The 25,648-nt window shown below is 41.4% G+C and overlaps 1 protein-coding gene across 2 annotated transcripts in view; it reads right to left on the bottom strand.

Annotated features, from left to right (window-relative positions):
* Nucleotides 1–732: 732 nt before the first annotated feature.
* DIDO1 (death inducer-obliterator 1) overlaps nt 733–25,648 on the bottom strand; it is a 47,213-nt gene continuing 22,297 nt past the window's right edge. For both annotated transcript variants that reach the window (XM_059481143.1, XM_059481144.1), the window contains exons 8-17: nt 17,041–17,491; nt 16,020–16,179; nt 15,491–15,607; nt 15,167–15,271; nt 14,587–14,722; nt 13,899–14,445; nt 12,923–13,076; nt 11,856–11,945; nt 11,047–11,242; nt 733–5,827 (exon numbers count right to left, since the gene is read on the bottom strand). In XM_059481143.1, coding sequence (XP_059337126.1) covers nt 2,463–5,827; nt 11,047–11,242; nt 11,856–11,945; nt 12,923–13,076; nt 13,899–14,445; nt 14,587–14,722; nt 15,167–15,271; nt 15,491–15,607; nt 16,020–16,179; nt 17,041–17,491 — 5,321 coding nt within the window. In that variant the 3' untranslated portion in view covers nt 733–2,462. The remainder of the gene's footprint in view (nt 5,828–11,046; nt 11,243–11,855; nt 11,946–12,922; nt 13,077–13,898; nt 14,446–14,586; nt 14,723–15,166; nt 15,272–15,490; nt 15,608–16,019; nt 16,180–17,040; nt 17,492–25,648) is intronic.

Below are 25,648 nucleotides of genomic sequence, written 5' to 3' on the forward strand. Positions count from 1 at the left end.
AGTACAAACATAGACAAAAGCTCAAAATAGTGAGTTCTTTCATGTTAATCAAAAGTTTGGGCAAAGCCAGAGAATTGTTTTGCTGTTTCTTGCAATGCAGGACAATCATTCAGTGCCATTTTTAGTCTCTGTAAATTGAGTTAAATTGTTATGTGGGTTTCAGCCTGGTTTTTACCACCTGTTGTAGTGGAGGATACAGGAACCCTGCTGCAAAATCCAGCTCCAGCTGATTGTTAGCTACATAAAGCTGTGGTTTAACAAAGTCACTGGAGCCTATGCTGTTGATTTTTTTTCCACTTGATCTCTGTGAGGATGGATTTACCAATCCTAAAGCATAAACAGATCCCCCAGACTACTAAAGGAGAATTTCCTAAAAGATGAAAAGCCACACACCTATTTCATAAAAATGTAAAGGCAAGAAAATAATAAATGGTGTGACCTGAATTAATACTTTTTCTTTTCTTCAGATTTTTTGATGTAAAAATCTTTAAATTCCAAGCATTCTGATTAAAATGTAAAAAAACCCCTTCAGAATAAAGGGGATGCCTTAGAGAAAGAATCAACCATTAGCACAGATTTTTACTATTTTTAGAGGGCCCACAATCAAACATTGCTGTGATATCCTGCAAAATGTCTGTCATTAAACTACAAGGAAACAAAACCCCTGTGCCATCAGTCTCTTGTGGTTTGTTGATAAATAGCAAAATGTAGAAAATAATATACACATACACATTTAAGAAATGGACAACAGCTCTCTGTAGGTGTTTATTCTACTTACAGTAACAAAAACCTGTGAAGTCCCATATTTTAATGTACAGTGATATATTTTGCCATATAAAATACAATTTACAGAAATTTCTATCAAGTAAACCTAAACAAACACACATTTTGCATACTTTTATGTATGTCTTTAAATTAGAAACATCTCATTAAGAAAAAAAATCTTACACCGTAGTTGATGTTTGCATTTAGTACGATTTCTTTGCATGTTACTGTTTTCCCTCGGGTTCAGGACACAGATGATCATTTCAGCCAGCAAATCCTGGATGTACAAGGACCTCAAGGATGCACCAATGTGACACTGGTGACACACATGCTACCTGTAATATAGTCCTCAAGATGCAAAATGTTCACAGGAATCTGATTTTACATTTCCAAATCTATCTTAGCAAAATACCAAAATATTTACCCAGTGGTCAATTTACACATTCAAATAAACTAGTGGGATTTTATTTTTATTTCACACTTTAGAATTACGTGCTTGAGGACTACATGGGAAGTAGCAATGTGATGGATTTCACCATGAAAAATGTCCCTCTTCTATCACAACATGATGTACCACCATAATTTAAATTTTAATGCAGCTGTGTCTTTTTCAGTGGAGAGTTTTATATACACTGCCAGCCTAAGTAGGGCCTAACAAAAGAACAGTATCATTTATTTTTCAAGAGCCCTTTTAGAATGAAAGAGCACTTCTGTAATGAAAAGTTCAATCAAATTGGGACATTTCTTAAATCTGTGGAAAAATTCTGCAAAGCCTAAACAAAACCAAAAAATGCTCCACTAAATCAGTTCAATTGAAGTAACAGATTTAGTGGCCTATTTAACCAAATGCTCTCTCTTCCTTTGGTTTAGCACTTTTCAAAATAAATGTCTGATGTTTTTTTAAGTTTTGCTGGTTATAAAGGTGCTACTCTTGTATTTTCTTTAATGACAGATTTGTAAACATGGGATATTTAAAACCTCATGAAAAATAACTAAGTATGACTTGTTTCTTTGCTGTACACTTAACAGATGGATTCAGACCCAAAATACATGTATATAAAAGGAAGATAGTGCACTTTAAGCTTATAACATTCCATTTTCAAATCCTCCATCAGTCACAAGTAATTATTAACACTGTTCTTTTGCAGCTTTTTCCTAAACACATGACCCTTCCATTGGAAAAGAAACATGACACCAACATTTTTAGTGTGTGCTGTAGGAACAATTTTGACACCAAAATATCAAGTAACTGAGATGTAAAGGTATGGCTCCTCAGGTATGGGTTAAATTCTCCTATAAAATTACAATTCAAGTTACTGGAAAACATAACTTTATAATCTTAAAAAGCAATATGCTCTTCTTAGACTTTTTCCATTTCTGTACTGTAAATGGAAACTTTAAGATAAAGATGCAAGTAGAAAAAACAAAATTTCAGTACAGTTAACCTTGTGAATCTTTATAAGAAAAACATTATGCACAAAATGCAGCAAGTGAAAGTCCAATATGTTCTTGCTTTTCATCTATCTGATTATTTTCATTCACAGTTGTTCAAAAATTGCTTATTTGTCAGTACATCGGGTAAGGCTAGTTTTACAACAGAATTTTTTAAAAGGTGAGAATATGTACAGTATTTACAGATGTGCAGTCCTTGCTGTGTTGCCAAAGTGTATTATTTGTGGGAAGAATCAGTCACAGTTCTATGACTGATTGCTGGAAGATGAAGCTTCAGTTTCCACTGGTTTCTGAGTTTCCTTCGGTGTTTCTGGCTTTGTCTCTTTACCAGTTTCCTTACTCTTACTCCTATCTTTGCGATCTTTCCCTCTTTCCCTGTCGCGATCTCGATCTCTGTCCCGATCCCTTTCCTTTTCCCGGCTCCGATCCCGGTCCCTGTCCTTCTCTCTGTCGCGATCCCTGTCTCTGCTTCTCGATCGCTCTCTATCACGTCTTCTGTAAGAGTCCCTATCTCTGTTTCTTGTCCTATCTCGGTCTCTGCTTCTTTCCCAGTCCTTACCCCGCTCTGAATCCTTGTCTCTATCTTTGTTTTGGCTCCTATCTCTATTTTTATCCCATTCCTTCTCTCTGTGTCTCTCCCAGTCCCTGTCTCTGTTCCAGTTTCTGCCACGGTCTCTTTCCCAAGGTCTGCCGTGTTCTCGATCTCTTCGTCTTTCCTCAAAGCCTCTACCTTGGCGATTATCTCCTTGTTGAAGCTCTTGCTGATCCAAACTCTTATCTTTATTTCCTCCCTCATATCTCTCTCTCTGTCTGCCTTCAAATGTCTGGCCTCTATAGTCAGGATTTTTGCCTTCTCGGAAGTCAGACGTGGGCCACTGTCCTTCCGACTCAGGTCCTTGTCCAGACATATTGGAAAGAGATGCAGATGGTCCACCTTCCTCCCACATCTCTTTTCTGTGAGATGGATGGCTTGGAAGGTCCAGGAGTGGTCTTGGGGGTGGTTTCATACCTTGTGGTGACTGACCCTGGTAATGAAATCTAGAAGGAGGTTCATCTTCTTCTGGAAACATTGGAGGTGTGCCTCCTCTTGGTCCTCCAAACTGATGTGGTCCTGGACCTCTCTGGTTGGAAAATCTGGGTGGTGGGCTCCCTCTCCGTTCTTCATATGGCTGTGGCAAAAGTCCCCTTGGACCAGGCATATGATTTGGAGCTGGACCTCTCTGCCCTTCAAATTGATTTGAGTGAGGTCCTCTTGGTCCCCCAAAATGACCTGGGGCTGGACCTCTTGGTCCTCCAAACTGAGGGCCTCCTCTCTGTCCTTTAAACTGACCTGGAAGGGGTCGTCTTTGACCTCCATAAGGAAAGGGCGAAGGTCCTCTGTTTCCCATATACTGGGGGGAATCTGGTCCTTCAAACTGTCCTGGAGGCCCCATCATTTCATCATATTGGGAATCTGAGAATTCCATTTGTTCCATGTGAGGGTCCCTATGATCTTCAAAATGAGATGGTGACATTCCTCTTGGACCACCATGATAAGAAGGAGCCGGGCCCCTATTATCACCAAAAATAGGTGGACCATGCTGTGCAGAAAATAAGGAGGGAATGGGACCCTTTTGACCTCCAAATCTTCCAGACTGAGGTCCTCTTTGCCCATCATTATTTGGAAAACCGTGCTCTTCAGAGAACTGTGGTGCTGGCCCTCTAAAATTAGGTCCATGAGGTCCTCCAGGTGCGTTGAGCATCATTGGAGGTCCCTCTTTCTGTCCAGACATAGAAAACGCTCGGTTTTCCTCAAAGTGCTGTGGGGGAGGTCCACCCTCACTCTGAGCTGGTGCAGGTTCAGTTTGTTCTACAAACTGATGAGACCGAGGATTTCTTTGTTCATCATATTGCACTGATGAAAGACCCATCTCTGGTTCAAAGTGTCCAGCTGCCTTTTCCTGCTGAGGAAACATTGTATTTGAGAAGGAATCCCTTCCCATTGCTTCCTTTGGCTCATTTGACCATGACATTTGATGCATCTCTTGCAAAGATGGGCTGTCATTTGATGCGGAGAAATTAGGCTGAAAAGATGTACTTGGTGGGGTTGGAAGCAGCACTTTACGTATAGGTTTGGAAGCAGAAGGATCTCCAGAAGCTGACTGACTCAAGTTTTCCAAAGTAACTTGAATGGTGTGTTCAAATTTGCTGTTAGATGTCTCTTTCTGGGGCATCGTAGATGTCTGTTCACTTGAAACCCAATTATCAGCAGTAAAACCAGGTGGAGCAGTGGAAATTAAAGCATTATCTTCCTTACCAACTGAAGTCTGCAAAGCATTTGGAAAACTTGCTGGAGCAACTTCTCTTGTGGCTATCTCATTCTGTACTACCTGTGGCTTGATTCGAGAATCAGCACTGTCATTCTCTGTCACCATCCTTCGAGCCTGTCGAGGATCTCTGTTCTGCCTTGGGTCACAGCTCTGGTTTAAAACTTGTGCTTGCTGATTTAAAGATGAAGGTAAATCTACTTTTTGTGTAGCTTGCTGGTCTTGATGGAATAATTCAGGCTTCATTAGGGAAGCTTTTGCTGGTGGAGGTGACATTAAAGCATCAGACACTGAAAAGTGAGCCATTGAAACACCAACAGCTGCTCTTTGTTGTCTGAGGGCTTCTTCTTGTTCCTCTAGCTGCCTTTTCTGTTCTTCTATTTGTTTGTTTAATTCTTCCAACATTTTTTGCTGTTCTACCAAGGAGGAGGATGCAGATAAATCAGACACAAATGAAGCAGATGCTTCTGAAGAACTGCTTTTACTGTCTGTATACATTTTGTTGGGTAAATCATCAACAGTAACTTTTGCTTCTTCCAAGATAGTTTCATCCTCTGGATCATAGGCTTCATCCTCTAGTTCTGCTGTAGTAGATGGCTTTTCCACGCTGTAGCGTTTGTCACTCTCACCAGTCTGTGTTTCAAAGGCTTTCTCTGGACCATATTCTTCCTCAGGATCATAAGGTCTGTCATCCTCCTCCTCCTCTATGGCTTTGTCCTTGGACATCTGCCCGAACTGCTGCACAATGGGGTCCAGCAGAGGAACCGCTGACATCCCGCTATCTGCTGCAGCTTGACTTTCCTGACTGGAAGACTGAAGAGTTCCAGAGTCCTTGGCAAGAGGCTCAAAAGTTTTCTTTTTCCCAAAGAGGGTCTGCAGGATGTGCTCTAGAGGTGTGGCGGTTTTCGAGGATGAGGAGTGTGTGGCAGTGGTGCTTGCAGGAGCAGCTGTTGAAATCGGTGGGGTCACAGTGGTCGTGGGGCCACTTTTAATGGAGGACAGTATTTTCAATACTGAAGGTGTCACTGCCGAGGTGTCTGGAACAGGAGGTGGAGGTGGAGGTGGAGGAGGAGATCCAGGTGGTGTTGTACTCATGGTGGAGTCTCCTGAATAAAGTGAGTATTTTGGAGTTTTCTTCTCTTGTGAAGCTGGAGGGCCTTTAGAGAACAGGGATGGTTCAGCTTCCTCATGTGCTTGAATTCTGGTTCGCTTCTCCTCCATTTTTTCTGTCTCAGTGGCAGGACGTTTCCCTTTCTGACAGATAACCAACCCAAGGATTAAATTTGGCCGAGATGATTCAAGACCTGAAAGAGAACACAAAGATTGTATAGGTAAAAATCTGATTTTTAATGATGCTTTCAGTAGAAAACTATTATTTTACAAAGTGGCAAGTACAAAAGACATAAAGGTAACAGTTTTCTAAATTCCATCAGACCTATTAGCAATTTTCATTAGTCCACAAGCATATGCATTTGTATTTCTTACTTTTTATATGTATTTATATATAAGTTTAAAAGTTTAAATTCCTTCCTCAACATGTTTAATAAAGGATGGTAGCACCAGGCATCGTAGTTAAAGTGTTTCTGCAAAAGTTCAAACCGAAGCAAACTGTTATTTTTGTATCTTTACTTTGTTTCTACTGTTCAACTACCCCCAGCTCTCCTCCTGAAAAAGCAAATATTTACATTTAGTTTGCAAATATACACAGAGATACTGAAAAGTGAGAAAACTTGGACTAGACATTGCTATATTGTCATATAATCTGTGCTAAAAGTCCACATTGACACCAATCTATAAACATTTTGTCTGTCTCCAAGTTAAACAAACACCAATAATGGCAAAAAAGAACACATCAAACAATGGAAACAATGTTAAAAAGCTGGCAATTACTCCCAGTTTGTTGTGGTTTTTTCCAGCCAGAAATTATTTTAAGAGGCGGGAGAAGCAGGGAAACTGCAGTTGTCCCAAACAAGCCCAGGAGAGGTGTTTGGTTGGGCCAGCACCTGCTGCCGGGGCGAGAAGGCCTTGGAGCTGCTGGGCACAGGGTGGGAATCAGGCCTTGACAGGTCAGTAAAAAACACCATGAGCAGAACTGCTCCTTTGTGAAGAGCTTCAGACTTGAAGGAGATGTATATACACAAATGATAAGAAAGTTTCAGATAAAGAGGAAAAACGCAAAGGGCTGTAGGCCTGTCTCCTGTATTTCTGCCTCCTACATGCACAGTCCCACTGGCAGATAAACATGCCTAGAATGAAAGGCAGGGACTAAATCCTTTAACATACAGTGGTGGCAAACATAGAAAATCTTCTAACTTCTAGACTAAATGGTCTTTAAAAGCCCTCATTTAAGGGCCACTGTCCTCCCTATATGTTCCATTAGTTATGATTCCTATTCAGCAGGGAAGCAGTAATATAGATATATAAAATAACCTGTGAAATAAAAGAGAATATTCATGGTGGATAAATGGCAATGTGAGAGCTCTGACCTATGTTGACCCTTCCATTCAAGATCCCGTAAGTAGGAGATTTTTATATATATGGGCCTTGTTTTTATTAAACCAACTTCTCACTAAGCAACAATTTTAAATATCTAATGATTGGCACCAAACCCCTTTTCAAACCAACACAACCCCCAAACCCCACAGTAGCAGATAGATTCTATTAGCAAACCACATCACACATACATTAATCTGGTGAAACAACTCAGAAGTTTTACTGGGACTCCTAAATTTATCATCTAGAGAGGAAAACACATCAGCTGTTTTCCTAAATTTATGTTAATGAATAACAACTCCCCAGTTGGTGGGTGTTGACCAGTGCAGAGCATCTCACAAACAGGAGTTCACCCGGAAACTGCCAGTAGGCATTTGCTGTTCTGCTGTTGTTAAATGTTTTGATTACCAAATTTCATGCAGAGACTTGTGATTTATGCAATTAGTCACAATGAATTTCAAACACTGAATAACTGAAATAAACAGGTGTCAAAAATCCATCAGGCAGGATATCTAATAAACAGCAATTACTGAGAAATCAGGTTTGAAATCCTGTAAGAAATAGAGATCAAGTCACTAATTAAAACAGAGTAAAATTTTAATACACTTTGAAGACAAAAAATTCCAGCAGCAAATTAACAGCATTACTTATAAATTATCATGTTTAGAATTTAGTCATAATAGAATAAATCCATTAAAATGTTACATTTTGATACTGGAATTTTACACAAATATTAGAAATTTTGCCTAAGCTGACTTCTACACTCAGTTCTGAGAGATCAAATACTACATGATTCCTTCAATGAAGACACATGGTCAGAGCAGCTTTCAAAGGCCACAGCCCTGTTCTATCTCAATATCCATAAATAGGTTAAGTGCCTAATTTTAGGAACAACAAAATGTTGACTACAGTCTGCCACTACTGCTAAATGACTCCTTTCACAAACACAGCTTTTAAAAGTGCTGCAAGCTGTGCTGGCAGTTAGTCGTTTTCAGTGCTAAATTATTTATAACATTCAACATTATCCTATTATGCATTTGAAATCCCCAGTCTAGTTTTATTGAGTTACTTCCTGTAACTAAAGCCAATAAAACAGGATCTACTAAACACTAGTATTGAATTAGTATTTACTTTCCTTGGCCTTAAATACATTTTTTCATTAGCTCAAGTTTACCATATTTATATGGTGTATATTGGCCCCATCTTTCCCTGTGAGCAGCAGCTGGTAAAAGCTGACCTGCACTGTTCAAGACACAGCTTCTGCCCATCCCTGACAGGCCCAAGGGAGGGACTAAGCACACCTGTGGTGAATTTTAAACTGCAGAGGCCAACACAAGCCTTTATCTGTATCTCATCAATGCTATTTAAATATCTGTCCCAATTAATCATGAGAGCAATTGACAATGGCCATCAGATTTGTGCCCCCTTAATTCAGAGCACTGTGACACACGTCCACGTTCAGGCTCCTCTGCTGAGTGGAACTGACTGGCACAGAAACTCAGGTTTGTTATGCCACATTTCTCTACTGTTGCTGCTTTTCCTAATGAAATCTGCTCAGGTGAACACAACAAACTCCATTCACAGTTCAGGCAAAATTTTGGTGTGTTGGTTTTTTTAAAACCATTCCAACAGCATGAGGAGATTTCAGGCCTTCATATTCTATGAAAACTAGCAGTCCCTATAAAAAACTACCAGAAGACATACCAGCATTTGTGGAATCGTTGCTGATATATACATGTCTATTTTAGTAAAATTCAGCTACATAAGATAATTGATACATTCCCATCACCACTAAATCCCTCAATAAATCACTTTCTATTAGTAATTAAGTCTGATTATACTATTTTTTTACAACTGGAAGTGGTAATGTGTATGTGAAACAGAGAAATAATTCACATACTGTAAACTACTGCAAAAGGACAGTGCAGAAGAGCCCATGACACATAAAAGCTGGCAATAAATATCTGAGTTAATAAATATAAATCAGGATAACCTTCCATTTTCCTGTGATTTTAAGCTGCCCATGTCAAAGCTTTCTGCAGATCTTCTAGGTACTAGTGCAGTCCTCAGTTGTGTTCCAGCTCCGATCCATCAGAAAACAGGAGAAATTCCTAATCCATATGTGCCTGATGGAACTGGCTGATACAGCTGGAATATCTTCTAACTAGGATTTCTGGAGTGGCAGGGCTTGATTGTCCTCTCCCTCCTCCCCCCTCAGCTCATACTTATCTAAATATGAAAGAGCATCTAAAGGCAATGCTTTTCCAGGTCTTGCTAGACTCTACTGGAAGGCACACGATTAAAGTTAAGGAGACAATGACCACGTTCCACAAAATATTTTTATTGATTATGAAAGAAAGAAAACACAGTAAATTCCATCAGATGTCATTAAAAAGGTGTGGACTACAAGCTGTGGTTTTCATACATACAAAAAACAAGAGGAACAGCTTACCTGATTCTTTTCACTGCTTTTAAAACACAACACAGGTTAGCACATCTGAGATAAAGGCTGCCACAGGAGTTTCTAAGTGTTACCTGATGGCAGAACTCTTTAGTGAATCTTCTGTGAAACTGTTCCATCTCTTGGCCTGCCTGCCCTTGGAACTTTGTTCCTGTAACTTTTGATCTACTTGGCCTACAACTCTTTATGTCAATTTGGAAACCTGACTTATAAAATTTGCCTCCACGAATACCAGTTTTGAAATACTTGTGCATTTGAAACTCGGCAAAACCAGTCTGATATTAAAAATATCTCTTATTAGTAATAAAGTTTGGCTACATTTGCTAACATTCAATCCAAGGTATAGAGTTTCATTTGAAATGAAGCCCATAATGGAGAAGTAAGAAAAGTGTAGAACAGAAAGCTGGTAGCTATTCCTTAAAAACAATCACCTAGTCTGTGCACTGCTCAAGGACAGATAAAAGAGATTTGAAGTGTATAAGAAAAATCTTGTCTGAGGATGCAGAGCAAGTACCCTTGGCTATTTCATGGAGGAAGGGACAGCACTTAAATCATGATGCTCCATTTGTTGAAAACCTGTCCCAGCCCCTGTTGCTCCTGCATTAAAGCTCTGAGAGTGCTTTATTGAGTTTTGTGCTACACTTGTGTCTGAGAGGCAGAGCTCACCAGAAAGGAGAGCTCCTTGTTGCTGGTTCCATACCTACCATGCAGTGCCAGCCATGGCCACGACAACGGAGTTCTGCCTTCACTGCAGCCTGCAGCTCTTCAGCTTCCCAGCCTGGTATTTGCTATAAAACCTACATCCTTCTTTGGAAACCAAGCATATGCATCTCCTTATCCTTAGATGAAGATGAAGATGAATTTTGTGGAAGGGTGTTTCACAGCTGAATTCATTCTCAGTGTTTCTGTCACCATGTTCAACATGGGGCAAACTCACCAAACACTACTACAGGTAATTTTATCTAAAAATAGAATAATCTAACCCTAAGGAATTCCTTTCTCCCCAAAGGACTGATTTTCTGAAGCCTGTGATTTGACTAGTTTGATCCAAGTAGAACAGAACATTTCAAGCACCTCTTGCCCCACACTGCATGTACAGATTAACTCAGCATGGACAGTGACAATGCAGTGGAAGCACCAGAAATGTTACCTGTGTCTTCACTCTGACTTCTTGACTCCTCTGTGGTATAAGTTTCCTGCTTGAATTAAGTGATGGTGAATGGCTTGTAAGGATGAAGGGTTTGTGAATTTAGGAGTTGCTGATAATAGGGTGGGAGTTTGTTGTGGTTTTGTTCGTTTTTTTTAATATAGTGGCTGTTCCACATCCTTCATTTTACATGTAACTCATATGTCTTAGGAGAATGAGTTATCTTGTTTGAAAGATTAAAGTTTGGACAATTTTATCTTAGCAGAGTTTGATTTCCAGTTTTTCCCTAATTAGGTACTTTAAAATTGGTTTTATATAAAAAATTTAACTAATGATTACATTAAATATTCAACAACTTGTCTCAGATTGCCTTTTGTCTTGTGATTTTACCTAGCATTGAACCTCCCCTGTTTTGTGCTTACCTGGTCCCTCAAAGGGCAAGAGTTTGGAAGGAATTGGGTCCTTAGAACTCAGGGGGATCAGGTAGAGATCCTTGACATGTCTGTTGTTATTAGCTACAACACCAAAACGACCACGACTGCTAAAATAGGAGTAGAGAGAGATATAGGCAACTTCTTCTTCTTCTGTTGCGGGATGGAAACGAATCAAACACAACTCCTGGAATACAAAAGCAAAGTGGAAAAATTCAACCTGCAACATACCAGCAAATGAAATGGTAAAGGGCAAATTCCAGAGGTAAAATAAACTGCACATTTATCACTCCAACTGTGTCTACAGGACAACACTCTAGATTTAAGAGGCTACTGCTGTTCAATTTGCAACATTAAAATAGAATTAGGTTTGTCATTTTAGAAACACAAATTAGTTGTGTATCTTACATCAAACTGAACAGCTTGAGGCTCAAATGAAAAAGAAATGGAAAATTCTTAGTTTCCTGTTTATCACTATAATGTCAATTTTTTCACCTCTGAAGTGGTTTTAATACTAAAATATATTAAATTATAAGTTCCTTTTCTTTAATATTTGAATTTCAATCTTCAGTATTTCAGTTAGAAAATAGTTTGAGGATTTAACTACTGTGCAGGAAAGAGAGATCAAGGTTTACAGCTCAATAAACACATTACTAAAATAAATAAAAAATTTCAAAGAAGTGGTTTAGGTAATTTTCCATGTGTGATCTATGTCAGTATTTGCTGTTAACTACCCTATATTATGAAAAGTTGTCATTTTACACTGCTTCTGGGTTTTGCAAAGGATTTGAAGTGAATACCTTAGAAAGTGAAGATTTGAGTTTGCCAACATAATCCCAGACTGTCTTCGGTGAGATCCTCCCACCAATGTGAATTGTGTCAGGTAAATCCTAAACAAGAAATATTACATGGTAATGTAAGAAAAACCAAAAATTAAAACCAAAAAAGGCAGTGCATGTTGCCCCATCCCAGTAGCCCAGTGGATAGTTAAATTTTAGCAGACTTTTGTGCACATATTTTTAAATTCAGACAGGCTATTCCTAAATTTGGAGGTGTTTAATTATGGCATGTGACCCAAAGGCCCACAGGATACATGGAACAGATACACACCCCAGACATGGAGAGCAGCAACACATCAAATAGTTCTGTATGCCCATTACTGGCATTTATAGGGAAACTGTTTCCCAGATAATATTTCACCTACTATCTGAGATACAGCTTTTCTCCACATTTGCAGTGAGCCCAAGTAATTTGAATTCTGGTGAATTTCCTGTCATGAGGACAGTGAAACTCTTTTCAGCAAAAGCAGTACTCAGTAGAACAAGCAAGCCTACTAAGTCCTAAACCATACATTTGTAATTGAAAATTCCTAAGTCACCTAAAATGCCCTTGAGAGAAAAAAACAGAAAGAAAAACCTTTCTACTGTCTCATTATTTGAATGTACACCCTCTCAGAACAGTATCATCCAACTGATTTTACTTGAAAATTAGTAGCAAGGATGATACTTTTCATGAATAGCTGAACAGAATTTTCTAACAGATCATATCAGTGACCCATCTAGCTTGATAACAGAACAAGACACACACTTTAAAATACTGGCTCCTAAACAAGGAAGCTGATGTAAAGCCATTATTCCATGGTAGATCCTAACCTATGTATAAACACGTTCAAAGACATTAGAATTCCTCACAGATTTGTGAGGAATTGTTAAAAGGCTGAGTTTTTTTCCTTGAGCTATTTTTCCTATTACTACAAAGATGTCATTTACCACTGCTTCAGCTCTAATGTAACTCCATAAACACACAGTGCCCCCAGCCTTTCCAGCAGCAGGAACTGCAGCACAGACCATTCCAGACACACACACACCTCACTAAGATAATCAAAGCACCCGGAGACTGGATAGGCTTTAGTGACAAATTTGGCCACACTCTGCATGTTAATAAATCCTTTCCAAATGGTGTTGAGACGAGAGAGAAAGAGGGAAGTGTCACTGTCCTGAGGTGAGCGAGGCTCTGAAGCACTGCAAAACAAATCCAAACAGAAAGGTTACAAATGCCAGTGAGGATGGGCCCTTTATTTTAAATTTTCTTCCCTCCTCCTATTGATCTGGTACTTTCTTTTGAATACCTAACAAAATTTTTACTAATGCTTTGTTAATGTTTTCAATTAACTTGGTAATAGTTAAAAAAGCAAGGAATAGCAGAAAATAAACTTGTAGCTGCAGACAGTCAAAGAGATGCCAAAAGGAATGACTTTTATAAAACCAATCATAGACTTCTCACTGATTAAATAAACAATATCCTTTTGAAAGTGACTCTGAAGTAAAAGAACATGCTATGAATAAAACTTGCAAAAGGATATACTCAGTAATATTTAGTTTTACTATTGTGTGTATACTCAGAATGTGAAAGAAATCCACTTCCTTTCAAGCTGACCAATTGGTTAATTTGAATTTGGATTTAGATGCAACAGTATGTAATCCAGTATTAAAATCTGGAAATGCTTCTAAGCAATCTCCTCCATGCACTGTCTTTCTAGATATTAATGCATACTCAGACTTCTAAGTCTGCATGACACCCTCAAGTTTATTTCTCTGCTGGAACATTGTACACTCATTGCTGATACTCTGTGCATCTGTTGATGCACACACTGATGCTCTGAAAACTTTACCAAGCTAGAAAAAGCCAATGAGTAGAGATGGCATTTTAAAAATGTGAATCAGGCTCCCTGAACTTTAAACCTCAACAAGCCTTTTGGCTGAAGGAAAAAGAACAGGATATGGGACACATGGGAATCTGCAGAGAGCCACAGGAGGGATGTGGCAGCTGCTGAGGATACGCACTTGATGTTGGGTGACTGATGAACCGCCAGGTATCTGGGATCTGGTGAGGAGGAGGGTTTGGTTAATATTGATTTGGGGACAGTCATAACTGGTTTGGAAGTTTCCTGCTTGATTTCCCCCGTGGAGGCTTTGTCAGCTGTGGGCCCAGGACGCAGGGCTGGTGTCACAGTCGCAGAGGAGCTGCTCATGGCTGTCCTGGGGTCTCTGCCAGAAACCGTGACGGTTGTGACAACAGGGCCAGCACAGGAGGCAGCGGGAGCAGAGACCTCTTCAGGTACAGCAGAGTCTGTGCTGTTCTGGCTCTGGCTTGTAGGAATGTAAGTCCCTTCTGTGGTTGGCTGGGAAACTGTTTCTGCTGCCGGTTCAACATCAATTTCCATTGCGTCATCAGCAACCGGCTCTTTGTCAGGCTCTGCTGCTGGGGCTGCTGCAGGACTCTCATACTTGGCCTGCGCTTCTGGCTTTGATTTCAACTCCACTTTCTTAGCAGAAGGCCCTGTCTTCATCTTCTTAGCTGGTATCTCATCTTCTGATGCTGAAATCTGACCTATAGATTTATATCAAGCATTTTTGATTAGTATTTAATAGTAGTTTGGAGAAACTATTTAAAAAAAAAAAAAAAACAAATAAACAACTCTTAAGTAACAGTTCTTTCACTTTGCCCAAGGTGAGCATTGTCAATAAATACCTGTACAGATTTTACAGTTCAGGTCAAAAAGATGGGCTCGATGCTGACTTGTTGTATCCTTCAACATACTGCTAAAAACATCTAGGGAAGGAGGACTGTTCAAATTGGGTGCAGTTCGAGTTGACTCCTGCTGTTCCTAAAAGTGATTAAACACAAAAAATATGACAGCTGATCGTTAACTTCAACAATAAAAAAATACTTGTAAAACTGTTCATTCAGTTTTTTAAAAGAATACATAAACGTCCTTGCTTAAAGCATATCATGTTAGATGGAGTTATCATGTGAAATGTGTCCAAATTTCAAGCCACAGTGCCTTTAAAGCAGAGCTCATGTTCAGAAAGAAAAGATTTTTCTGCAAATTGACATCAAGGGCTAAAAAGTACACAGCATTTTTGAAGTGCCTGCAAAATACACCTATCACTGGTTGTTGCAGTCCTTCACATTGAGGAATGCTCATAGCACACCCAGTGGGTAAATAATATCCTCACAGTTCAGTGAAGCAATTTGCCCAAATGCGAAGCCCTAACTGCCCTTTCTCTCCCTTCACATCCTCATCTAAAGGAACAGCCCCAGCACTCACATCAGAGTCAGATACTGGTGGAGAATCCTCCATATTGACAGCAGGCACATGTTCCCGTTTTACAGCTGTTTTTTTGATTTCGTGAGATTTGCTTTTTGGCTCCACCTGAAAGAAAACAAAACAGTGTTGGTAAAAGCTCCATCTATTTATTTTATTCTGTACTTTGCTATCATTTGGTATGTGGTAGGGAAGAAGTGTGTTGAAACTGAGTGTTATTAGTATTTTGTTAGGAAGAAAATGGTGCATTAATGTATAATGGGTGGTAAAGGGTAGCAAACTTGCTCTTAATTTGTACTTAACGACATAGGGAAAAATGTTACTTACTGCCTTAGCTGGTTTCTCTTTCCACACAGACAGTTCTTTAGATAAAAGCTCTTCTGGCTTCATTCTCACCAGTTTTGACAGGGAGATTTCCTCACGAAGGACACGATGGAAAAGTCCCTGCAAACAGAAGAGACTTTTGCCATTCTGAAGGGAACCTGCTCAGGTAACTGGGCAGGGAAAACCTGCTCCAGTTTCTTAATTCTCTGTTAAGAATACTACCTACTTATAAGCAAATTTGGAAAATTGCAGCAACCAGAAATCAGGGATGAAATAAACTCCAAGTAAAATAAATACATCACATCAAATGCCCAAACTGTATAAATACCAATCACCAACTAAAGTAGGCTTTGAACTTCTACTTAGATAAAAATATTGTAAAAAATGCTTGAATGCTTTTATAATATCATTTTATCATTTAATTCATAAGTCTCTATTTTGAAACTCCTAATGTTGAGGGTAGAGTCTGACATACCATTCAAGCCCAAAAGCATGTTTCTACACAAGTTTGCTGTTTAAGAAAATTCCAAACCTGGTTTTTGGGGTCCTTGAGATTGAACATGATGCTACGGTATTTGCTCTTGTATCTGTTGTCTGTCCCTTGGAACAAATTAAACATCTCCTTCTCAATGTTGAGTGCCACTTTCCCTACTTCACTCTCTGTCATGACCAGGTCATCGCTGTCATTGACTCTGTTGCAAACAAGAACAGGAATGTGTGGTTACATCAGGGGTAAATGGTTAGGTGCAGTCACAAAAAAGGAAATTTTTCAGACCTGACCTCCTCACCCAGGAAAGGCTTGAGACTCCTTTAAATGAAACCTCAAAGCCAAAGTCTATCTCAGGATCTTGAACTCTGGCAAACTTTAATTACTGCCTGCAGATGGCCATGGAGAGACTTTGGGAGACTCCTGCTTGTGGCACTGCCACCTGGAGTTTCTCAGCCAGGAGTGACACAGGGAGCCCAAGCACCTGACTTTCAGTCTTGATTCCTCACTGTGACCAGGATTTTCTTCACAGAGACAAAACCAGAGGCGCTCTATGGCAAGTCTTTATGGTTGTCATTCTCTTTAATAATTATCGGGGGAAAATCTGCATTTTTTGGTGTTATTTTTTTTCCTGTCCTACGTGATAGCTGCCTGTTGACAAGAATTTCTTGTTGTTGATTTTCATGTTGGGAAAGGAGGCAATGTCTCCTTTGGTGAGCTTTAACAATGGTATTTCCTGTACTATGTTCCCTACAACTCTACATCTCCAGACTTTAAATCTCAGAGCACCTACATTATAAATGCTTCTATCCTGTGATTTAATCCTTCTGCTGTAATTGTCTCAATATAAATGGAACAGTGAGGTTTCTTTTTATAAAAGCTTTATCATATGTACATTTATTTTCTATCAAGAATTTTTATTTCAAATATAAACCTGAGATGCTGACTCTACTTGTAGTAATTTGTTGCATAAATTCAATCCCTCAAAATTCCCTACCAAGACAAACTAAACTCTCCATGCTACTTCTAGGTGCAGCTTCCTATATAAAGTGTTTTGAATTCCCACCTCTTCCATAAAATTTCTTTCAGGGATCGTCGAATATTCTGTCGGATCTGAGAGTTGGGCTGTGACTGGGCAGGACTGGCTGAGGCTTTGGCTTGGCTACTCCCAGCTGCAGCTGACACGGAAGACAGTGAAGGCTTTTTGAGTCCCCCACTCAAACTGGAAGACGCTGGAGCTGCTTTCTTGGCAACTGATGAGCCATGAGAGAGAGGTGCCTGTTTGGAAGGAACGCTGCCTGACGAAGGCCAAGGTTTCTTGGGAATGACACCTTTGAAACTTCCAGCAGGTTTCAGTGGTGGTTTAGTTAGTGAGGTGTTGGAGTAGGATGGGGGCTTCTTTGAAGGCAGATTTTTGGGGAGAGAAGAGGGCTGTTTCTCCAGGATAGTTACCACAGCCTTCTTTGGTGCTGATGTGGACTCTGCTCGATCTTCGTTCCTTTTCTCTTCCCTTTGAGCTGTTAAAACAGAGGAAAATACAATATTAAAAGCTTAACTTTATAACTTCATATTCATGAAGACCTAATACTGATATATCAGGAAAAGTCAGTGAAATACCATCTCCAGTGAACAGCTACCAGGCAAGCAGTTGAAGCTATTTATTCTCATTTGCCTTGTTAAAAGTGATTTTTAAAATCATGCAATGGTTGACTCGTTTGTTGAAAATTTTGTGCATAAGAAAAATGGGGGGGAAAAGGCACCACCTTCAAGGATTCCATGGTTAAGCTTCAAAATCAACCCAAATACTTATACATATAAAAAATAAAAATAATGCAATACAATCCACACGCTATATTTAAACAGAGAAAGTCCCACAGCATTTTACAGAACCAATTAATTACAGAGATTGACCTGACAACAAAGTCCATGAATTTGAAATTGTACTGATATTACCATAAGCTGAGTATTACTGAAGCTTAATAAAAATATTCAGTTCCTAGCTAGAGTCTAGATTTAAAGAATATTTAAATATTAACACTGCTGTCAGGCTATAGTCATCTAATTCTCACCATTCTCAAACTATTCCATTCATAATATTCAATTTTCCATTGAAAATTCTAATGTTACAGTAACTGATACACATCATATGCAAGAAAATTTATGAAGTCTAAGTAAAAGCTCTTGTTTTCACACCTGTAAAAGATATACTTGCACAGGATTTTAAAAGCAAATATGTTTTTAAATTGCATTTCATCTGTACCACCTTCTGGCATGGAAAGGAACAATTCAACCCAGCAAAAAAAGCCAAATCCCAAAACACACACAACCCTCTCCAACAGAATGTAATTTCCAAGACATCAAATTTACATTGGGTAACAGCAGCATATGGATCCTGAGAGCTCAAATGAGGATAGGTTCTGAGGGAAACTACCAAAAATCAACTCCTAAAAGAGTTGTTTCAAACCTTGTTGAAGGTCTGCAGGTGTTATCAGCCCACACCCCTTAGGTGCAATGCTCAGGATGCCTCCTGGGCAAAATCCAGGAGTTCCAGTAACTCTATCAAGGACCAACTGGTCCCTCTTCACCTCCCAGGTCTGCTCTGATGAGAGCAGAAATCACTGGAAAAAGTCCAAACTGTTCTGAGATGGACTCGATAGGGACCAAGCCCTCCTGAGGGGGCCTGGTTCAGAACACCCCACACATCAGCATAAACACCCAAAGTAATCATCCCTCAAACTGCAGAGGATTTGGCATCCTTAAGGGACAAATGATACTACCTTATTTCATGAAGAAATGGCCTTGCAAGTCTCTGCATGCCCAGTGGAGCCCAGCACTTCCCTGGACAGCAGCAAGCACTCCCAGCAATGCCCTCACCCCCTCCCTGCAACTGGCCCTTGGTGCTGGCAGCTTCCACGGACACTGGTGGGACACGAGTCAAGAAACACCACAGGAACTGACCTTTTTTAAGCTGAAGTGCAAGGGTGTATGCTCAACTTCTGCTGGAACATAGGAAGCCAGAAGATGGAGAGACACTCCATCTTCGTCCCTAGCTTTCTCCTAGAAGTATTTTACAACTAAGGATTTTTTTCTGAGCCAGATTTAACTACTTGAAGTGTAAAACAAAACCCACTGCCAAAGTACATTAAATCATTTCATAGGCTGTGAGGATTCTGCTCTAAATGAAATGCAATTATTACCCTCACACCACTCCCAGAGTTTCCCCTAGACTGGCCTTGATTCCTGTCTGAGCAAGGGACACCTTCCATGTGAGCCACAGTGTCTCTCTGTATGTCTCCCCTATTCCAGTTGTCAAGAGGACTGGCAATGCCAGGAGGGAGGAAGAAGATAAGGAATTATTGCTGATATAGTTGATTTGGTCAAGCCGGGTCCCCAGAACACAAGAGGTAACCAGCCAACCTATTTTGAGGTCTTGAAGAGATATATATACCCAAATACCCAAAATATGTGCACTGGTAACACTGCAGGAATTACTCCCATTCTCTTTCTCCTGGTTTATTTACCTTCTGCACAGACCTGTACCTTTCCAGGCAGGTAGGACAGCAGCACACTCTGTGACCTGCCACAGCAAGGCAGGACAGAACAGTGGCTTGCAAAGTGACAGCAAAATTCAATCCTCAGTATTAACATGTTAAGTTCTTTATGGTTACAGCAGAAGTACGACTAAATGTATTCTCAATCCTCTAACCACTATCTATTTAATGATTAGTTCAAAGTACTTAACAAAAACTACATTTATAGAACTAAAACCAGCAGAACCAAGATGTTTTGTGTCCATCAGATGTTGCGTATGTATAAGAACTATACCCACACCAAACAACTTTCTGTTACAAACAGCTATATCACAGTAAGAATAGAGATTTGTAAAATAAATAAAAGCTATTAGTACAAAGCTAGATTGGCATTGCTAGGGCTGAACATCAGCAGTCTGTAAGGTCCAAGGACACACAGAGGCATCCTTTAAGCTGCCAGCTGACACCATGACTGTTCTCAAGGTGTGTGATTTTTATGCTTCTTTAGCCAACAGAAAACATGCAAAGACCTCCATAGTATCATGCATGCTTGACAGTTTCAAGCTACAATGCTATTTTACACTAATTTCTAGTGTCTCCTGAGCAGGACTTGTTGATCGGACATGGATGGCACATTCTTTATGTACTAACTCAGCCATAAGTGACTCCTTCAGTTCTCCAGAACTACCAAGGTCCTGTTCAAACTGACACTGTCCAATCAAGTGTGTGCAGGTTTTGATAAAGGATCCAGAATACTTAGATCCTCTGTAGAAATAATCCCTGACATGTGTACATGAGACTAATCTAAAAAATTCTCTTATCCTGTTTTGACAATGAGAAATCAGAACTTTTGTCCTATCAAGTTTTGGGTTTCAGTGTCAATGTGCTGCCCCATAATTCAGCTGAAGCAACTCACTGTGTATTACACAGGTCTGAGATCCAACACCCAGGAGCAGCCAGTGGAGGGTGGGGAAGGAGCAGCACTGGCTCTTGGGGTGGCAGCTCACTCTCCTACTGATCTATCCACAACATGAGCACACTCCAAAGCTGACAGCACCTCCTGACAGGTATGGGAACATGCTAAGTGTCTGTTTGGAAGCACTAGAAGAAAAATGTGCTCTTTTCTGAGAGCAGTATGCCAACACATGCAGAGCTTTACTTCTGAACAGATGCCAAAGCTGCTCAGCAAATGGATGAGACAGATCATGGAGGAGGCATTCCCTCAGCCCATGATTTCCAAGTGCTTGGCCCTGCAGTCTATGGGCAGGATGAGGAAAAGGCACAGCCAATGCTACTGCACACACTGGCCACTTTATACCATGGTAGGTTTGGTTCTTTTAATCAGTAGCTCCAGTGCATCTATATTAAATGTCCTAAACCAAATTTAAAACAAAAGGATGAGACAAGCACTGAACATCAGCCTATCCTACCTAAGAGATTAACATGGAGTTTCACCACTGGCAGCTTAGAAAAAGGCATTTGGTGGTTCTTCTATTCAGCCATGTCAAAACCCAGGTGATCCTCCCCGGCTTGATGTCAGAAACACAATTTAAAATAACAGTAAATCCTAATTGCCCCATTTTGTCCCACGGGCCACTTGTTAGGACAGGAAGAGGATCCTTACTGAGTGGAGGGAGGTGTGGGCTAAAGAGACCGAGGTGCAGCTGCAGCTAATAAGCCAACACGATCCCAGGGTGAAACATAATGAATCCTCTGGCAGAAAACCCTTCATTCCTCCCAGGCTTAACAAACTTGGTGTACTCACTACAGACAGAACTAGAATCTCTCCCATCAGGTGTCAACAGACACAGAACCCCCTCCCCTGAGGAAAGTCCCCCTGCAGTTATACTTGACATTACAACACTCAGCTGGGAACGAGGCTTCTGCATGCAGAACAGGACAGAACTGCCACGGCACCTGCTGGGACAGACGAGCCTGACGGTTCCAGGTACTTCTGAACCTCTCAACACGGTGGCTCAGCACTGCCAGGCCACTGTGGAGGCCCAATTAAGCAGGATTTCCAGTGTAGGGCTGTTAACTTTACATGAAGGATTTGCAGGTTGTACTTGTATCCCAGTCCCTCACAAACACCTGGAGGCTGGGTTTTACAGCACCAGCAGGAAACTGTATCTATTCCAATTGTTAAAGAATATTTCTGTATAGCATTTAATTCCATTTTAGTTCATTCCCCTTTCCCTCTCCACCCAATCCTTCTTTGGAGTTAGAACTTTTTAAAGCCACTTCAAAAACTAATCCTGATTTCTTTTCTATATATCTCATTTGTGATGAGCTGCTTTGCTAGAACTATTACCTACTTCTTTCAAATTTTAAATACTAGGAAATAATGTGCTATTCCTTTTCTCTGTATAGCTTTAAAAGCATTTAAATCATAGGTCTTCAAAAGAACTTTAATTTCTGACTCTAGCTGATGTTAAAACTTTCAAATGCTGTGGAGATAAACCACAGGCTGTTACACCTGAAGAGCCCATTTCACAATGACTTCAGTAAGGCTGGTTTTTTGGCGGTTTTCTAAATTTAAAAAAAGCATCACAGCTCCTCTTACAGGACATTAAAACACTTCTGTGCAATACATCTTGCAGCTGTGCAGAGCATTGTAATTTTCTCTACAGAATTAAGATTTTGGCATAAGCCTGGTCATACACCAGCACTACTGTCTCTGCTGTCCAATATCATCTCCATGTTTCCCCCACGTTCTCTTCCATCTACATTCATCTACTTTCTTTCCCCAGGGTGAATTTCCTTCAGGCAGTGTTGGAGCCAATGGCTGTGTTGTGTCCAACTTGCACAGAACTTTCTGCAGTGGGAGAAGAACGTCAGGAACCCAGCACTTCATGGGGCGCTGCCCAGCACAGAGGCAGCCCAAGCCTGTCTAGGTTTTACTGCTCCTTTTCAGACTTCTCTCTCATTACAACAGAGTTTTAGGGAAAAAACCAAAACTCCGTAACTAACTTCAGTCTTAAGCACAGTATATGAACTTCTGTGGCACCAACAGTAAGAAAGCTGGTAATTAACATTTAACAATAAATCTGTAAAATTCCACAAAATTAATAGTGCAATCTAAGCAGAGAACAGCCACTTCTGATTCACCTGTACTAAGTAGATTTTTATGCCTTTAGAGGGGAGAAAATCCACAGTGCTGCAGCAGTGCAGTTGTAATAAACCCATTAACACCTGTTAGAAAGTATTTACACAGCCAGTGTAAAGGCTGAGCAGAGCTGAGCAATTCCATCCTGCAACAAGCTGACCCAGCTGACAGGAACACAGGTGTGCACAGCCCAGCAGAGCCAGTCACCTACGCAGGGCCTGCCCTGCCAGCGTTTTGGGTGTCACACAGACCGGGGCAGTGACCTCAGCGTCCCACGGCTCCTCGGGCTCAGCCGCAGGTGGCTGCGGTGGCCGTCCCTGCGCCGTTGTTGCAGCGCTGCAGCTTCTCCGCTCCGAGCGGGGCAAGGTGAGAGCAGCCCACTGGCACACAGGGCAGCACAGGCTGCTGGCCTACGAGGGAAGCACCTCACCCCTTTGCCAGTAGGTGAGAATTTAACAACCAGGTTTCCCCTCTGGATAATTGTTGGAAGACAGGCAGGATTTCCCAGCCTCCGAACTGGTGTGGTTCAGCAGTTTCCTACTGCCACTCAGCCCATGTCCCAAGAGGCGTCATCTGACACAGCAGTGTGATGACCCCCTCCTGTGTGACTTGTGACAGGAATAACCTGAACAGAGCAGAATTTAACCAACCCCCTGCCCCAAGCAGTGGCCACTAACTTTAATCCACGAGTTCTTCTGAGGTGAAACCTTTTTGAACTGAAAAAACGGAGTAAAAGACGCGGGTGAGCAGGTGCTTTAGCTGTCAGTCCTCAAGCACTCCACAACGGGAAGCTACTTACCAGTTCCGAGCCAGCTGTGCCCAGTCCGTGCTGGGGCCGCCTGACATCTGAGCCTCGGGCACTGCTCGGCGCCGCTGGGTGCCCCGAAGCCCCCTCTGGTGGCACCGAGCACCGCTGCCCGCGGCTGTGCAGATGAGGAGCTCCGGCACGCTGCAGCTCCGAGCCTGCTTCTCTGCTCTCTGCTCACATCTGCTGCTGCAGGGCTGTCACTTCCCTCACAATAACTCAGTGCTAGCCCTAATTCCCACGTGTTGAGCTGCTCTTAAATAGGCTTCAGTGTTAGTTTCCACTGTTACCTGCCCCATCTACTTTCACTTACAAGACCAAATCAAATTTTATTGAACACTACTAGTGTCTGGCAGATGCTGCCTGCCCCACTGCTGCGCTTTGAAAGCCTCCATCAGTTCTGATCTGCACTGCAGTTAAGCTGCCTGTGTGCCAAGCCTCTACATTTAGGCACACAAAGTAAACCTGTCCCTAAAGTTAATTCAGGAGACTCAGAGATAAGGGCCTGCCTTTCCTGCAGTGATTTGTGTTCAAGCCAACCTGTAGCTCTGTGCTGATGCACATCTGTAGCTTTGACACACGAGCTTTATTTTAATCTACACGATACTGTAGTGATCTATCTGATCTCTACTAGACAACTGCATCTTTACTCCTACCCCCCTCTTGAGGGAGAGAAACACTGTCTGAGGCAAAAAAAAGGCTTCTTATTTTCCAGACTGTTCATGGATTGGCATCATCACTCCTTGCAGGGACAGGCCATCTTCAGGTTCCAAGTTCAGCACAGATGGGACATAGCAAATCAGCAGCGAACTTGATTTTAAGTGCAAGTGATCACCTCAAAAAAATCCCCTTTATTTGGGGACTAGCAAAGAACTTTTTCACTGGCTATACAGTCAAGTCAGCAAGTTCAAAATACTGAAGTAAAATTAGCAAAAGAAAGCAAAACAGCAAGAGGGTGGTGAGTGTTTTTAATCAAACTTTCATCACTTTCAGTGTTGATGAGATAAACCACCCTCATATGCACATTGCCTCTGGAAGCTGTAGCAGGTTTCTGCCCCCCAACCCTTCCCCTGAGCAATGGTTCTCACACTGAAGCCAAGCACCCCTGATGGCAGGAGTGCTGGCCTGCTGTCTCCAAGTGCCTCGGGTGTGCTGCTGGGTGTTTGACAGGTACGTGCCAGGAGCAGGGACCAGCCTTCCTAACTTAAGAGACGGCAAAAATCTTCACGTGGCTGCCAGCCACAGGTGTGACATACCTTGCAGAGCAGAGAAGGGGAGCTCCAGGAGTTCTCAGGCAGGAGATGAAAATGGCTCCCCAGGAATCCCACTGCTCCTTTTAACTGGCTGGGTGCCAGGGGACGTTGGCTTCAGCACCACTATGTTCTGCCTCCCTCCACAGGCAGGGCTCAGGTCTCGTGCCAGCTCCAGGCCAGCACAGCCCCTGCCAGTCTCACGACAGGAGCTCAGCACTGGAGCCAGGTTATTCTGCTGTACAACCCTTCCAAAGCCAGGTCTCCAAGGTGAATTTTTCAGAACTTCTGGCAGACTCATCTTGGGTATGCTGATCATTATTGGTCTGTCAGCAGCCCTTCTGAAAACTCCTCTAGTTCAAATGCTTAGGCCAGACCTACATGCAGGGCAGCCAGGTGTCCCAGAAAGTGGACAATACCAAAATCAGTAATTCTTTTCACTTCCCTGGTACTACTCAATACTTACTGCCTCCCAGGATGGGCCTACATTGCTGAACACAGCATTAAGCAAGACACCTTGGCTTTCTAGGAGTCAATTCAGATGCCAGCAGCAGTTCAGTTGTAACAGTATGGAACCTGGCACAGCCTAGTTTTTCCTGTGGGGAAGCACTCATAACCAAAGGAATCCAGTTCACCTACAAGCAGTCCTGGCAGGCAAACATATCTATGGCTTAAAAAGCAAAATTTCAGTAACATATTATTTTAAGTTAAGCCAAACCAACAGCAGTATATCCACATCCACTTCACTCAACATCCACAACTTCAGGTGGCACGATCGTGCCTCAAAAGCAGCATTAAATTGGCACCACTTGGGTAGATAAGACCTTCTCTTTTACTCTTCATATCACTACTTACTGCTCCCTACATTACTATTACTTCCTGAGCAATAAATCCTGTCTTTAGTACACTCTATATTCCCCCTGCTCTCTGTAGAGTGGTTTATTTTCTTTCTCTCCCGTCTTCATGCTGTTATTACATAAAGA

This window comes from Ammospiza nelsoni, chromosome 12, assembly GCF_027579445.1.
Source record: "Ammospiza nelsoni isolate bAmmNel1 chromosome 12, bAmmNel1.pri, whole genome shotgun sequence".
Classification (NCBI taxonomy): domain Eukaryota; kingdom Metazoa; phylum Chordata; class Aves; order Passeriformes; family Passerellidae; genus Ammospiza; species Ammospiza nelsoni.